Source organism: Artemia franciscana, chromosome 12 (assembly GCF_032884065.1).
Source record: "Artemia franciscana chromosome 12, ASM3288406v1, whole genome shotgun sequence".
NCBI classification, from domain to species: domain Eukaryota; kingdom Metazoa; phylum Arthropoda; class Branchiopoda; order Anostraca; family Artemiidae; genus Artemia; species Artemia franciscana.
This window is the reverse complement of record NC_088874.1, coordinates 41428312-41443901: the sequence shown is the minus strand read 5'-3', so window position 1 is coordinate 41443901 and position 15590 is coordinate 41428312. Positions and strand designations below refer to the sequence as shown.

At 34.4% G+C, this 15590-nt stretch overlaps 2 protein-coding genes across 7 annotated transcripts in view; one reads left to right on the top strand and one right to left on the bottom strand.

Moving 5' to 3' along the window:
* LOC136034142 (uncharacterized) overlaps positions 1-15590 on the bottom strand; it is a 142752-nt gene that overhangs the window by 101679 nt on the left and 25483 nt on the right. For all 3 annotated transcript variants that reach the window (XR_010619122.1, XR_010619121.1, XM_065715324.1), the window contains exon 2: positions 2261-2508. The gene's annotated coding sequence lies outside the window, so the exon portion shown is untranslated. The remainder of the gene's footprint in view (positions 1-2260; positions 2509-15590) is intronic.
* The window catches only part of LOC136034141 (ecdysone-induced protein 75B, isoforms C/D-like), a 79743-nt gene that overhangs the window by 48687 nt on the left and 15466 nt on the right, over positions 1-15590 (top strand). For 3 of the 4 annotated variants that reach the window (XM_065715319.1, XM_065715321.1, XM_065715322.1), the window contains exon 2: positions 9110-9198. In XM_065715319.1, the coding sequence (XP_065571391.1) occupies positions 9110-9198 (89 nt within the window). Of the gene's footprint in view, positions 1-6585; positions 6872-9109; positions 9199-15590 lie in introns of those variants that run through there. The other variant, XM_065715320.1, reaches the window with a different exon arrangement.

The following is a 15590-nucleotide window of genomic DNA, read 5'->3' as shown; positions in this document are numbered from 1 at the left end:
CCCTTCCATATTTTTTCATTATTATTTTCACAATTATGTTGATAAATTATTACATTTCTCCATCATATTTTGTTTTATTTCATTAGCATTAACCAAAGTTCACTTCTCGACAGAACCTAGTGTGGTGGTTATAAGACACAAGTACCAATATTTTTACCTGCAACTAGGTCTCCATCAAAAAACACATTTTTTTTTTTTTTTTGCTTTAAAGCATGTGCAGTAAAAAGAGACGTACACAGAGGAGAGCTAAGGGACTTGGGACCTCGCCTCTAAAAAAAGCTAAATTATCTGATTTTTGGGCAATTTTTGTTAAATTATCAAATCGAATTTGTTTTTTGTTATTGCCCTCTTCCCCCGGAAAATTTTTATTGTTGGGTCCCGCCCCAAAAAAAGAAATAATGCATACGAATCTACAACATATCAAACAGTTCGTGGTAACGAACTGTAGTAAGGAGCGACCCGGCTCAATAGAAACCAAAACTCTAAAAAATGGAATTTTGAAACCAATAGCTACATCAAAAGAATCGCATTTTAATGCTGATTTTAAATATATAAGTTTCATCAAGTTTAGTCTTACGCACCAAAAGTTACGAGCCTGAGAAAATTTTGTGTTATTTTAGAAAATAGGGGGAAACACCACCTAAAAGTAATAGAATCTTAACGAAAATTACACCATCAGATTCAGCGTATCAGAGAACCCTACTGTAGAAGTTTCAAGCTCCTATCTACAAAAATGTGGAATTTTGTATTTTTTGCCAGAAGGCAGATCACGGATGCGTGTTTATTTGTTTTTTTTTTTTTTTCTTTCTTTTTTCTTTTTCCCAGTGGTGATCGTATCGACCCAGTAGTCCTAGAACGTTGCAAGAGGGTTCATTCTAACGGGAATGAAAAGTTCTAGTGCCCTTTTTAAGTGACCGAAAAAATTGGAGGGCACCTAGGCCCCCTCCCACGCTAATTGTTTTCCCAAAGTCAACGGATCAAAATTCTGAGATAGCCATTTTATTCAACGTATTTGAAAAACCTTATAACTATGTCTTTGGAAACGACTTACTCCTCCACAGTTCCCGTGGGAGGGGCTACAATTTACAAACTTTGACCAGTGCTTACATATAGTAATGGTTATTGGGAAGTGTACAGGTGTTTTCAGGATTTTTTGGTTGGGGGAGGGGTTGAGAAGAGGGGGATATACTGGGGGATCTTTCCATCGAGGAATTTGTCATGGGGGAAGAAAATTTCCATGAAGGGAGCGCAGGATTTACTAGCATTATTTAAAAAAAAAACAATGAAAAAATAAATATGAAAAAGTTTATTTCAGCTGTTAGTAAGGAGCAGCATTAAAACTTAAAACGAACAGAAATTATTACCCATATGAGGAGCTCACCTCCTCCTAATACCTCGCTCTTTACGCTAAAGTGTTTTTAGCAATGTCAACTATTTATTCTACGGCTTTTGTGATTCAGGGGTCATTCTTAATGAATTGGGACAAAATTTAAGATTTAGTGTAAAGAGAGAGGTACTGACGAGGGGGCGAACCCTCTCATATGTGTAATAAAAACATGAGAATAAAACATTCTTTTCGTAAGCTAGTTTATGAGTTACGTATATCTTTTACTAATAAAAAGATTCGTAAAAAATTAAAAGTTCTAGTTGCCTTTTTAATTAACCAAAAATTGGAGGGCAACTAGGCTTCCTCCCTCGCTCTTTTTTTCTCAAAATCATTCGATCAAAATTATGAGAAAGCCATTTAGCCAAAAAAAAAAAAAATGAAAATTTCGTTTTAATTATTTCTCTGCAGAGAGCCAAAATCAAAACATGCATTGATTCAAAAACGTTCAGAAATTAAATAAAAAAAAACAAGTTTTTTCAACTGAAAGTAAGGAGCGACATTAAAACTAAAAACGAACAGAAATTACTTCGTATATGAAAGGGGCTGCTTCCTCATCAACGCCCCGCTCTTTACGCTAAAGTTTTTTACTGTTTTAAAAAGAAGAGTTGAGAGAAAGAGTCAAACTTTAGCGTAAAGAGCGGGGCGTTGATGAGGAAGCAGCCCCTTTCATATACGAAGTAATTTCTGTTCGTTTTAAGTTTTAATGTCGCTCCTTACTTTCAGTTGAAAAAACTTGTTTTTTTTTTATTTAATCACAAATAAAACCGCCTGTCAAGTTGCCGGCTCGAGGGGATGAATTTCCTACCCCCCCCCCTCTCTTTTTTGTCGGGTAATTCAGCTAAGACTATATTTAGAAGAAGCTAAACTAATTACCATTCTCGAAAAATTAATCCGATTTTGACATCACCACTTATTTTGTTCACTATAGAATGTTTCCTGCTAAATTGTGGCGAAGAACCGCTAGAATGAAATCCACAACCCTTCTTGATTGTTTACAATATTTGCAGTTTATGAATTTGGGACAAGGTTATCTCTTGACGGATGTTGTTGTTTTTGAGCTAGGTGGTCCGCTATCCTGTCAGCTTTAAATCGAGTGTCTTCCAAGGTGTCCTCTAAAATGGCTATAGGTGTAGAACACATTACAAATTAACTACAATAATACAATTACATAAAATTAAAATGTTCCTTTTTTGTTGTTTTTACAGGAAGAAGTATTATTGTCGGGCAATACCTTATCCAAAGGGTGGGGCTAGGGGTTAGACTCCCCCCTCCCCCGACATCTTTGTCCGGCTCGTAAAAACGAAAACTATTTTCAATGATTTTCAATATGAACAATTTTTTATGCTTTTTTTGAAGTTTTTTTTTGTAAACCCCCGAAAAAATCCTTTTGTAAACCTTCCCCCCTCCCGAAAAAAACTGGATGCAGCCCTGTTGTCAGCATGAGCGTGTGAATCATATTTATGTATTATGAAGTAATAAATGCCATTGATTTATTTTTCAGATATATTTTCCTATAAGCCAGTCAATTATTTTAAAACTATTTTCAGAAATTACTATAACACATGTTATATGCACAGTATTTACATGTCAATTTCTGGTCCACTAACACAAACGCAAATTTTGATTTTTTTTTTTTTTTTTTTTTTTTTTTTTTTTTTTTTTTTTTTTTTTGAAATTGTAAGCTAAACACAAAACGGACAACAACGGACACAAAACCTGATTCGTTTTCTTTTACAAAAATTTAAGTTGGTTGAAAAGAAGCAAACATTTTTTAGCTAAAATTCTACTTTTCAGTGCTTTTACTACCATAGAGTCGATATAATCGGTTACTATTTACTTCAGCCGGCCAAAAATACGGCGAATCCAACTTCGAGTATCGAAAATTCGGAGATTTTGGGTCGGTTTCCTCCGTTCGGGCTTTCGGTAGTTATGTCTTACAGCGACCCCCCTGAAGAAGTGAAGTTAGGTTACTCTTAATGAAATATAGCTGATGAATATGATGAAAATATAAAATTTAGTAACAAAATTATGGACTGCAAAAAAGAATTGCGGAAAGCAGGCCGCCCAGAACGCGTTGTATTAAATACCTCACCTAACCAAAATACCAACTCAAAATATTAAATATGTAATTAAAATATACCTATATAGTGATTTATCTCACTATGCCTAAGCTAATTGTCTCCAAATGGAGACAGGCAAACCGGTTTTACGCTGACAGATCAGATTAAACTTCTTGAGTGGTGTCACTATAATACATAAGTACCGGGCTTTCAATCCTCAAACTACGTTATTTTAATTCGAGTTTTGAGGATTTTCTTTTCCGGTGATAATTTTTGAAATTTCTTTCGCGTTTATGTAACCTCTTGCTTACGAGCATAATTGGATTGGATCGTGAAGGCGGATAAACGCTGTGTGCGGTAGCCAAAAATTGGGGGAAACCAACACAAAAATGTTTTTTGTGTTGAAAATCAACAAAGAAATTTAATAGGTTTAATTATATTAAAGTGCTGCATTATTAAAATTAGTATAACGTTCATTACTATAATGCAGCCCAGACTTTTGTGTTTATATATGTGTATTCTTGATTTACAAATCATATTATCGGGAAATGCTTGTCCAATTAGGCCGCATAGCACATAGTATTTTATCGTGGAAATGTTATAGCTCGGTTTCTTCGAGGACTGCGGATACGCCACCCATGCAGGGCCGCATCCAGGATTTTTTTTCGTTTTTTTACGACGATAAATTAAAAAACGCATCAATAATTTTTTTTTATTCATTTCTGTTACGTTTTACGGGCCGGACAAACATTTCGGGGGGGGGATTAAACCCCCTAATCCCTAAGGATACGGCCTTGCACCCATGGATAATCAAGAGTTTTCAGGTTATAGAACAGCAATGATAGATGTCAATTCAGACTGGAAGGCAAAAAGCACAGGCCTAGTTAGAAAAGAAGAAGAAGAAAGAAGAAGATGGGTGTCGGAAATCAAAACTGCAATAAAGCAGTCTTGATCAATTTACGTTTGAATTTGCGATTTGAATGAGGAATAATGGAAAATACTTTATTCCTGACACATAAATGAGAAGAGACAATCAAACTCACATACATCACTATTCGATATGCTATGACTAGGGCCGTATCCATGATTTTTTCGGGGGAGGGGGTTAAAAAAATTTTTTCTGGTGGAGGGGAAAGTAAAACAGTTCAAAATAGGGATGATACCTTTTTATTGACAGTGAAATATAAAATTATTTAACTGGATATTTCGAACACATATACATTTTCGCCCTCTGTATACCCTACGGCATTGGCTATGACTCTTAACCATTTGTGTTGTATCTAACTCAAGAACTACTCTTGCGATGAACCGTATTAATTTGAACAGGCCCTATCTCTACGAATGATCGTTGTATTCACCGACACTAAATACTAGATTTAATACAATAGTATATGCATATATATATATATATATATATATATATATATATATATATATATATATATATATATATATATATATATATATATATACATGCCAAAGGGATACCTCGGGGATTTATTACGGAAGACGCAGTCCCTAAGATGCCAGTTTTTTTTATAATCAATCCGTTCTTTTGAAGAATAAACTTAGTTTTTAGAGGGAGAATAAATCAACAATTTCAAAGATTTCAGGGTACTAATTTCTTGAAGAAATAGAAGTTGCACTAGAGCCTTGACCCCTATCCCCCTCATCTTGATTGTTTCTCCATAATATAAGATATGATTTTAAGAATAAACAATATAAATTTAGTTGATGAAAAAGGAGAATACCCCGAATACTACCATTCAGGAACGCCATTTCAATGTCTCTATGGGATAACGGCACCTATTATCCCCCGCCTTTCTATTGACGTCTCTACCATCCTTATGCACGTCAGCAATTGTAGCGTTTGTTTATAGTGTTGGAAGTATAAGAGAGGATATAGGGTTTTCTGGGGATAAGGTTTTCCTAAAACAAAAATTTCAAGCCTAAATTGGTAATTTTCATGCATTTTCAAAAAAAAAATCCTAGGAAGTGGGTTATTGATGAATTGCTTATCTACGAATTGTACTAATTTTGTGCGAAATGTGCCAATTTTCTTGCTAGTCTAACGCAGCATATATCTAATAAATAAAATAGGCGGGAATCTAGACGAATTGTTCCACTCCCTGCTGTGCCCATGGGTACCAAGTTTTAAAGTTAATTTATAAGGGAGACTCTTGGAATATAGAGGTAATCAGCTATTTCTGTCAAATCGACATCTCCCAAATAGGGGCAAGTGCGCAGGAACTTTCCTCGGGTGGGGCCAATAGCAACAAAAGTTTTATTTGACAATTTTAATAAGAAATGAACTAAATTCAGGAAATTTAGGATTTGAGGCTCATACTCCTTCCCACTCTTATTGCACTCCCCAAATATATGATAGATTTTGTTAATTCCGTATTTGAAATCATACAATTAGTAAATGAGAAGTAATTTTAACGTTATTTTCGCATCTTGAAGTAAATTATATATATATATATATATATATATATATATATATATATATATATATATATATATATATATATATATATATATATACCTTGCTTTTCGTTTTATTTTAACATATTATGTAAATGGCCAAATAGCTTTCACTTGCAATTATTATTATGCAAAAGGTAGGTGTTTATAGATTTCCCAGCCCTTACCATTTTAAGGGTGTCTTTGAAGCTAGGGTGACTCATATCCCTAAAAGTGACATACACAGAGAGAGCCACAGGCCAAGGCCCTCCCAAAATCTTAAAGACTTCCCATTAATTAATTTATTTTCACACGATTTACTTCTAATAATTCCCAAAACTACCCCCTATCCCAAAATAAATTCTTCTGAGTTTGGCTTTTTAATTCCCCTCTTCAATAATATTTCATAACCAGTTCTCTTAACCCCCTGAACTCCATTGACTATAAGGAGGCTTATTACATCATATAATCTAAAGTACCAATGTTATCTTTTAGACTAGGGCTTATCAACTAAGAATTCCAAGGACTGTTATTATGCCCTACGGTCATAGAGAAGGTACCGTTTGACCCAGTTTGGTACTAAACAACATCGGTTTATCCATGTTTACTGATAGGCCTTTCGCCGAACTAACAATTAGTCTACAGAGCATTGAACCTTATTTCCACAGTCAGTCTATTGGCTGACATTGCCTGCCATTTACAATCTGGTGTCTTATCAAGATTGTACGCTGAGAACTAAAAGTGTATAGAGTTTTAAGGTGTATTTCATTGTGTGAACATACTGAATGGTGAATTTTTATATATATTAAAATGAGGAATTTAATGCTGCATTTACCCTCCTGTTCGGAGGAAAGGGAGGTTTTGTTTTTACATGGATTAAGGCCTGTTGAAATTCAACCGAACGAAAATGTGGAGCCTAAAGTTGAACTGGATATTATCCCACAGAATGAACTGCCAATAGGTATAAAGTATAGATTACTTTGTTTTAGCATTATTTATTCTTTTTTTTTTACTTATTTATGTTTTGACCCTACCTTTGACAGCTTTTTCACCTTAGAAGTAGGCTATATTATTACTTCGCTTCATTCGTCCAATAGGCCAGTTCAGGAAAGATGAATTTTAGGCTATATTTTTTAGCTGATGCTTTACCCCCAGAGCCGAAAGTTTGCGAAATTTGGACAAAAGTGAGGCTATTTGAAACTCGGACAAAAAAAGAATTCAGTTGTGTATTTGTTTTGCTTGTTCCTCCACCCCCTAGTAGAATTGTGGCCTTACAAAATTGGTGCCATTTCTGATCTAATAGGCCTATGTTTCTAAACTAAGGCTTAGGTCCACAAAAAAAGAATAAAGCATGTAGCCTACTATAGGCTACATGGACTGCAAACAAGCAACATTGTTTGGTTTGTGGAAATTTAACTGGGTCTAGTACGTTTAAAAACAAGCTAGGCTAATATTATTCAGATGAAAGGGCTCAGGCACTTTCATAAGGGGTTGGAATTGGGATCGTGCTCGTCCTAATTTTATAGATTTCTCCTAGGCATAGCCTACTAAAATAAAAGCATTAGGCCTAGCAATAGTTCATTACATTCATTTATTTCTGCTCTTTCCAGATATCATGGTTCTGGGAATCCCAGTTGTATATGCAATTCGATTAGCCAACAGATTCTGAGGACTGTTACTTGTGCATTATACCGACCAGACTGTTGTTCTTGATCTGTTTGAAACTTGTTTCTCTGTGCACTTGGAGATAATCAGCTTGGCCTGAGTGAGATAAACTACTATGCAGGCATATTTTAATTAAATATTTAATAGGCTATATAGAGCTGGTCAGGTATTCAGTATCTAGAGGCCTGCTTTCCATAATTCTCTGTTGTAGTTTCCATAATTTTGTAAGAAAAATATTATATTTTAACATACTTTGGTATATTTCATTATGTGAGTGCACAGAGAAACCGGTTTTACGACAGATAAAGAAAAAAAAAATTGATCAGTATAATACACAAGTACCAAAATATTAAAGATGTTTTTATTCTAAAATCTAGGGGGAATGTCAGGCCCACTGCCTTCTTTCTCGCAATTTACGTCTACGCTTGTAGAAATGGCGAATGAATAAATTATATAACAGATAAAAAGCTATGTATTTAAATAGTAATTAATTAATCTGTAAAGTTATCGCTTAACGTTCACCAACGCGTTTGGGATTCTGCTCTATAATAATAGCCTACTTATAATCAGTTACTAGTCTTTTTCATCTGTAAGTTGGGGTTTTGAGTTTTAGAGTTGTCACGAGTGATATCTGAAAGGAAGATCAAATTTATTACTAAGAAAGGCTTTATTATGTCTAAATTACATTCATTATGTTTGGATTCTTCAAAAAATTCCAGATTAGAGTAGATAAAATAATTTTTTAGACCACACTGTTTTTTCATTTAGGAAAAATTAAGTGAGAAAAAATAGGTTTGATATAAATAAAACAAAAAGAATGAAAACCGAAAAGTAAATAAAAACAAACAAAAAAGCAAAAAATAAAAAACAAAACACATTAATTAATAAAAAATCAAAATTTTTCAACTCCGCTTTCGGGAGCCTTTATAAAAGGAAAAAAGGGGGAAAGCAAAGAAAAATAGTTAATCATCTAAAGAAAAAGACAAAAAAACAATACGATATTACACAAAATAACAATACAAAAAGAATAAAAACAAAAACAAAAAAGCAAAAGATAAAAAAAACAAACAAATAAAACACATTAATTAATAAAAAAAAGTCAAAATTCGTCATCGCCGCATTCGGGAGCCTTTATAAACAGAAAAAAGGGTGGAAAGTAAAGAAAAACAGTTAATTATCTAAAGAAAAAGACAAAAAACAATACAATATTTTTGGTGTCGTCTCTGTGTTATAGTATTGCATTATTATAGAAGTTTAAGATATTTCACTTATTTGTTCTGTTTTTTTGTCTTTTTCTTTAGATAATTTAACAATTTTTTCCCCTTTTTTTCCGCTGATAAATGCTTCCGGATGTAGAGTTGAAATATTTGGATTTTTTTTATTAAATAAATATGTTGTTTGTTTTTTATTATGTGTCTGCTTCATTCTTATTTAACCTGTTTTTTGTCGCTTAATTTTTCGTAGATTAGGGTAAGTTACCCTCCCCCCAAACTTGGTGGGGAATATAATTCTGATATAAATTTTAATCTTCCAGAATTTGATGGCACAACTGTATTATGCAGAGTTTGTGGAGATAAAGCATCAGGTTTTCATTATGGCGTCCATTCATGTGAAGGCTGTAAGGTAAGATCATTTCTACTCCACTGGAACTAGATAGCCCTAGGCTACTTTGGGGTGGGCGATAGGGTCTGGACCCCTTGAATATTTGTGAATTGTATGTAGGGGTGTCGGTAAATATATGACTATTATTGACTTGCCAATAAAGTAAACTCACCAATCGATGCCTTTTTTAATGCTCTTTACGAATATAATAATCACTTCTATCGCAAATTCAAATTTAAGCACTTTTTAACCTAATCTAACCTAACCTTATTATAAGTAATTTTGGCACTAAACAAATGTATTATTTGTCGAAAACGGCGCTGAGAAAACAGTATTATTTTGTCGGAAAACAACTGATAACTCATACTTTAATTGAAAATTCATCATTTTTAAGAGCTAAAAAAGTGCTTAAATATGAATTTTCGATAGAAGCGATTATTTTATTCGTAAAGAGCATTAAAAAAGGTATTGAGTGGTATGTTCACTTTATTGGTAAGTCAATAATATGAACAGCCATATATTTACCGATTATTTTATTCGTAAAGGGCATAAAAAAAGGTATTGAGTGGGTATGTTCACTTTATTGGTAAGTCAATAATATGATCAGCCATATATTTACCGGGGCGTCAATTGAATATCGAGGGGGGGGAACAATTTTTTTTTTTAATTTAGAGGAAAGGGACGATTTCGTTGATTTTTTTTTTCAATGAGAATGCCAAAAAATCTAGCTACAAAATTCAGATTTATATTTTGGGTTTTCAATGCTTACGAGGAAATTCGTATTCTATTTAAATTTACATCAGCATGTACGACAAAAGTTACCATTCTTTTCCCTTTTCAAAACTTCAAAGCTCGTACGATTCATCCTAAAACTTGCTGCAATTTAATATAATTATTCAAAATTTCAAGACTCGTACGATTCGTCCCATAACTTCCTATATTTTTTTATAATTCGCCTAGATTTTAGCGTTTTATTTATAATTTTCACTTCCGGAATAAATTTGCATATGCGCATGTCCCAAACTTCATAAAACCCCGGTTTTTAATAATCTAGTTATTTTCTTGTATTTTTTCAACTGATACACATCTTTTACAGTTTTGAAAAACATACGCACCCCCCAGCAATAAAAATGAAAAGAAATCGCTCCTTGGCCAACCCCTTTAATGCTTTATCTGATATTATGTATACAATTGAATAACGCTAGACATTCACTTTCATCCCAGGTTGATATCCAGTGTGTGAAGATAATTAAGACGGAACTAAATTTGCTTTGAATGAAAAACGCTGTAAATAAGTATTGTTCCAGGAAAAATGTTTTATTCAAATTTTGGCTGGAGATAAGATAATGTCACTACTTTACTTTACCCAAAAATTAATCATTTATGCTGGTATTAGAATATCTACCGATATAGAATATGTTACAATATCTGGTTACATTTGGTTCTTATGCTTTAAATTATAAATTATTCAAAAAGCTTAATATGAATTATTTAAGATATAAATAACATTTGCTTGATGTTAACCCAGTTGGTTGAATGACTGACATTCAGTTCGTATATGCTCTAGAGCAACGTCTGTTAACAAAGAAGTCAATCGGGGAGGGGGGATCGACATCGTACTACGATTTAATGATAATAGGCATTAATATGTCGGGAGCAATAAACACATTTTTACGTTCTCTATTTTTTTACAATTAAAATAAACGGTCTTTATTAATTTCCAAATCGATTTCGAGATTTATTATCCACAAAACAAGTATGTTTTAAAAAAAGGAAAATAAACACTTTCTCACTAACCTAAAACACTATTTGTTGTTATCAATGGATTTTTTAAGTCAATATTTGACGAAAAACTTTTTTACTAATCTATAGCAAATATGACCGCAATGTAAGGTTCACTGACCGATAGAACCAGGAAAAATATTTTTAATTTTTCTTAACTGCTGTCAAATATTAAGTCCCTTTTGGACATTAAGGAGATTATAATTACAATAAATTGTCTTTTTATTTATTGTCTTTTTTATTTATTGTCTTCTTTTTTTTAGAAATAGTTTTTATTTCTTTACAATTGTAAGTCACTTCATCAATATTTGAAATTATCGCCTCGCTGTCGCGCCTAAAGGATATAACTGACATTTTCATACTTCTGATATAATTGTCAAAAACTCTGTTAAACTGCTCTTAGTGTGCGTCAGTAGAGTGGTGTAGGTTCAATCACGATTTGATACTCCTCAACTACATGCTCTTGCTTTGATCTTCCCTTTGAGGACAGCTTAGCAACCTTTTTTTGCAATTCTCTCAGAAGAGCAGAAATGTCAGACTCAAACTTTATTACCTTAAATTTACCTTAAATCGCATTATCCAGCGAAATAAGGATTAAATCCTGTAGAATCGCTGGTTAATGATGATGATGGTTGAACGTCTCAACGGCATCCCACTAAGTTCGCCCCGGCTTTGATGACCATTCTCGATCAACGGCTCTTTTAAAGGCAGTAGTACTGGGGGTAATTGACTGCTTTTTCGGTGAGAGAATTCCACAAACTCACTATTCTGTAAGTGAAGAAGCTATTGCGTAGTCTAGTGGCAGCTCTCTTCTGATATAGTTTCCGACTGTGCCTCCTAGTTCTGGCAGACTGGTCAAATTGAAATAGCTTATTTAATGGAGAGTTATAATTCAGGAGCTTATGCGTCATAATAATATCACCCCTTATATGTCTGTAGACAAGAGTGGGGAGTTTCAGCCCCTTCAGACGGAATGGGTAGTTTAAGTATTTCCATCCCTCGATTGCTTTCGTAGCCCGTCTCTGAACTATTTCTAACTTGTGCTGGTCACCTTTGTTGAGGGGGCTAGCAACACACATGCCAAACTCCAAATTAGGCCTGACCAATGCCTTATATAATTTAGTCATCACCATAGGCGACCTACTAGTGATTGTTCTTTTTATAATGCCCAGGGTTTGGAGCGATTTTGCTACAGCTGTCTGTGTGTGTATAATGAATTTCAATTCTTTATCGACTATGACCCCCAAGTCTCTCTTACTCTTTTATTTACTCTTACTTTTACTCTCTTACTTCTTTTTCTCTCGTTTCTGAAAAAAATATATTTTTGTAAGGTATTTTCATTCAAAATGCCTTTTGCTATATTCATCTAAAACAACCAACTGTGACTCCTTAGTGACATCTGTTTGGATTTTTACAACTGTTATCGCGCCTTTCCTAAAATCCTCATCCCATCAATTTCATATGTATAGGTGCCTCTTTGCAAAGGCGGATCCGGGAGGTGGTATTAGGGGCACTTATCCTCCTAGCAAGTCAAAAATATCACTAATTTCAGAGTTAGAGAGGTAAAAATGCCAAGGGCGAAGCCAGTTTTTTATTGGTGTCCCCTCCCCCTCTCACATAAAAATATTAATCAGGCATCTGGCTGTGCCTCTATCGTATATTGTTTTAACATCTCTGAATATAACCTCTCGGATGTTGAATAATTATGGCAATTTTTTGTTGATCACTCAGAAGGTTTAATGACCGCGACATAACTTCAGGCAATATGCAAAGAAGCAGTTTTTAGGTTACTAAACTCTGCGGTTACATTAGTTTGCAGGTAAAATTTTTGGCGGAAAATTCCTGATAATGCTGAGAGTTTAATATATTTTGGGTAATTTGTGAAATAAAAACCTTCACAAAACACATAAATAGTTGTTCTACCATTAGTTCAAATGTTTGTTGGTACTTTTTTATGGGCTCGACAAAAAAAGGGAGGGGGAGGGTTTCCATCAAGGTAACACCTCCATGGATACGGTCTTGGGTGGGCGCAAATGTATTTTTTCAGCTTATAGGGAGGGATAGATTTGTTGTTTTTCTATAAAAATACTAAAGCAAGCATTTTTCAAATAAAATACCCTCCCTCAAAAATCTATTTCGAAACTTTTTAAAACTGCCCCCCCCCCCGCCACAATTGACGTAACAACGACCTTGATGGTTGAAACGAGTTTATAAATGTGAATTTGTTGACTTGCAAATTTGATTGGTTTTCTTTCAATGAATTATCCTTGCCAGGCCCCTATTCCCCTGTCCCTTCGTTTTGTGCAAGTACATGCCTAGATATGCTTGAACGCTGAATTTTTTTGGTGGGGGGGGGGAATGATAAAGTTTTTCATCAATAATTTTACTAAGAAATGCCCAGAAATTTAAAAAAGCTTTAGGGTTTCGGAAGGAAGGTATTAAATGTGCTGCAAAAGTGTACATAATAAGGAGAAATTTTTACCTTTTTTGGGGGTAGTGTTTGTTAAAGATCATCTTTTTTCTCTTTGGGTCAGCCGTGTTCACAGTTGTCAAGCTATCCTGGATTGTAATTGCCAAAATGGTGGAAACCATTTGCCGAATTGCCAGGGAATTGTACCTGTTCGTTTTAAAATAAGACATTTTTTTACCGCCAACGTTGTCTCATTCAAAGTACCAAAGGCATAAGAAAAATTTTGCCCCAGGACCCATCTGAATCATGATTCTCTTTGGTTGTTTCAATTTATGAAGTTTTAGAGCAGTGCCACATTATCGTCAGTGTTGCCAGATTTGACGGTAACAATAAATAAGCAAAACTAATTAGTTAAATTTGACTACGTTATTCGGTTCTAAAAATTTAAACATTAACAATCTGTTGATTCCCACAGGCAATTGTACTTTCCAAGAGAACTACTATTACTAACAACTCGCTGCAGCACCAAGCCGCCTGTGGCCAATGCAATTACACGCGCTCCTCCTCAATCCCAGTTTATTTAAAGCCTCCCTCTTTACATCCCCCAAAAGTCCAGCTTCCCCTCAAAACCTTTCTTACGACCTTAACCAGCTAATTCGAGGACAACTTGATTTTCATTTGGTCCTAGAAGGCTGGTCGAAAAGGACGATATTTGGCAATTTGTTATTCTTCATCCGTAGAACGTGTCCTAGACTCCTCAACCTTTCTTTCATTATAGCCCTAGAAAGTGGGATTGGGGTACCCTTTTCGATCCCGTTTCTTGGTAATATATTAATTTGAAAGTTTTTTTCACAAGACAAGTTTATCAAAGAAAAGTAAAGAACTCCATTAAGCCAAGAATGAGCAAAAATAAAGTCTAATAATCTTCCAAGATTAAAACTACCATAAATAACTATCAATTAATAAATGAAACTCAAAACGAGCAAAAATTAACATGAGCAAAACTGATAACCCCTATGCCTTCTCAAGAACTGAACACAATTTGCGCTTTACTAAAAAAAAAAGTTTTTTTTTTATTATTTATGAAAGTAAGAAGGGTGAAAATATTCCAAACGTATTTGGTTTTCAGTAAATTTCTATCAGATGCATTTCGGGAAAATGCGAGGTTTGGGGGATATACAACCTCCGATGACTCTCAATCCGGAATAGGACACTAGAACTTCTGATTACGTATCCAACGAGCCCCCTCCAAAGTTTATACGATCATCCTTTTTATGCAAACTTTATATGCTGCCAGGGCATAACTTACAACCCTTGCTTTGAGGGTTGTAGGGGGGGGGGGGGGTTATATCTTCAAAGACATAATTTCCGAACCTTTCAATTACGTTGAGCAAAATGGCTATCTCAAAATTTTGATTGGATGTGTTCGGGGCAGTGGAGGGTGGGTGAGGAAGGGCTAGTTGCGCTCCAATAACCTTTGACTATTAAAGAGGGCACTAGCCCTATCAATTTTTAATCGAATGAGCTCTTTTGGAAGTTTCTACGACGACATATGGCCATTTCAAAATTCCTATCAGATGCATTCCGGGAAAAGAAGAGGTGTGGGGGGTGGGGGGCTATCCACCCTCCGATTACTCTGAATCCTAAAAAAAGGCACAAGAACTTCTGATATATCTGACTTCTTCTGATATATAACTTCTTCTGATATATAACTTCTGATATATAAAGGCACAAGAACTTCTATATATATATATATATATATATATATATATATATATATATATATATATATATATATATATATATATATATATATATATATACTTTATATGGCCACAGGGCATAACTTACAACCCTTGCCCCGAGGGCTTTGGAGGAGGGGGTTGTCATCCTCAGACATAATTTCTGGACCTTTCGTTTACGTTGAACAAAATGGCTATCTGGGAAAATCGCTGGGAAAATGGCTATTTGGGGAAATAGTTTCCAGTCGAATGAGCCTTTTTTGAAGTTTCTACGACAACTCCTTTGATACAAAGTGCCCTGGTCTAAGACAAAAAAAAACAACAAAATAATACCTTGTGCCCACATCGCTCTTTACTTAAGCAGCGCTATTCTGCTGCCTATGATAGGCTATATATAAATATAGATATAGGCCTATATATGCGAGTTTCATTGCACCTATTCAAACGATTGAATTTTAATTTCACTGTCACTGGTACTG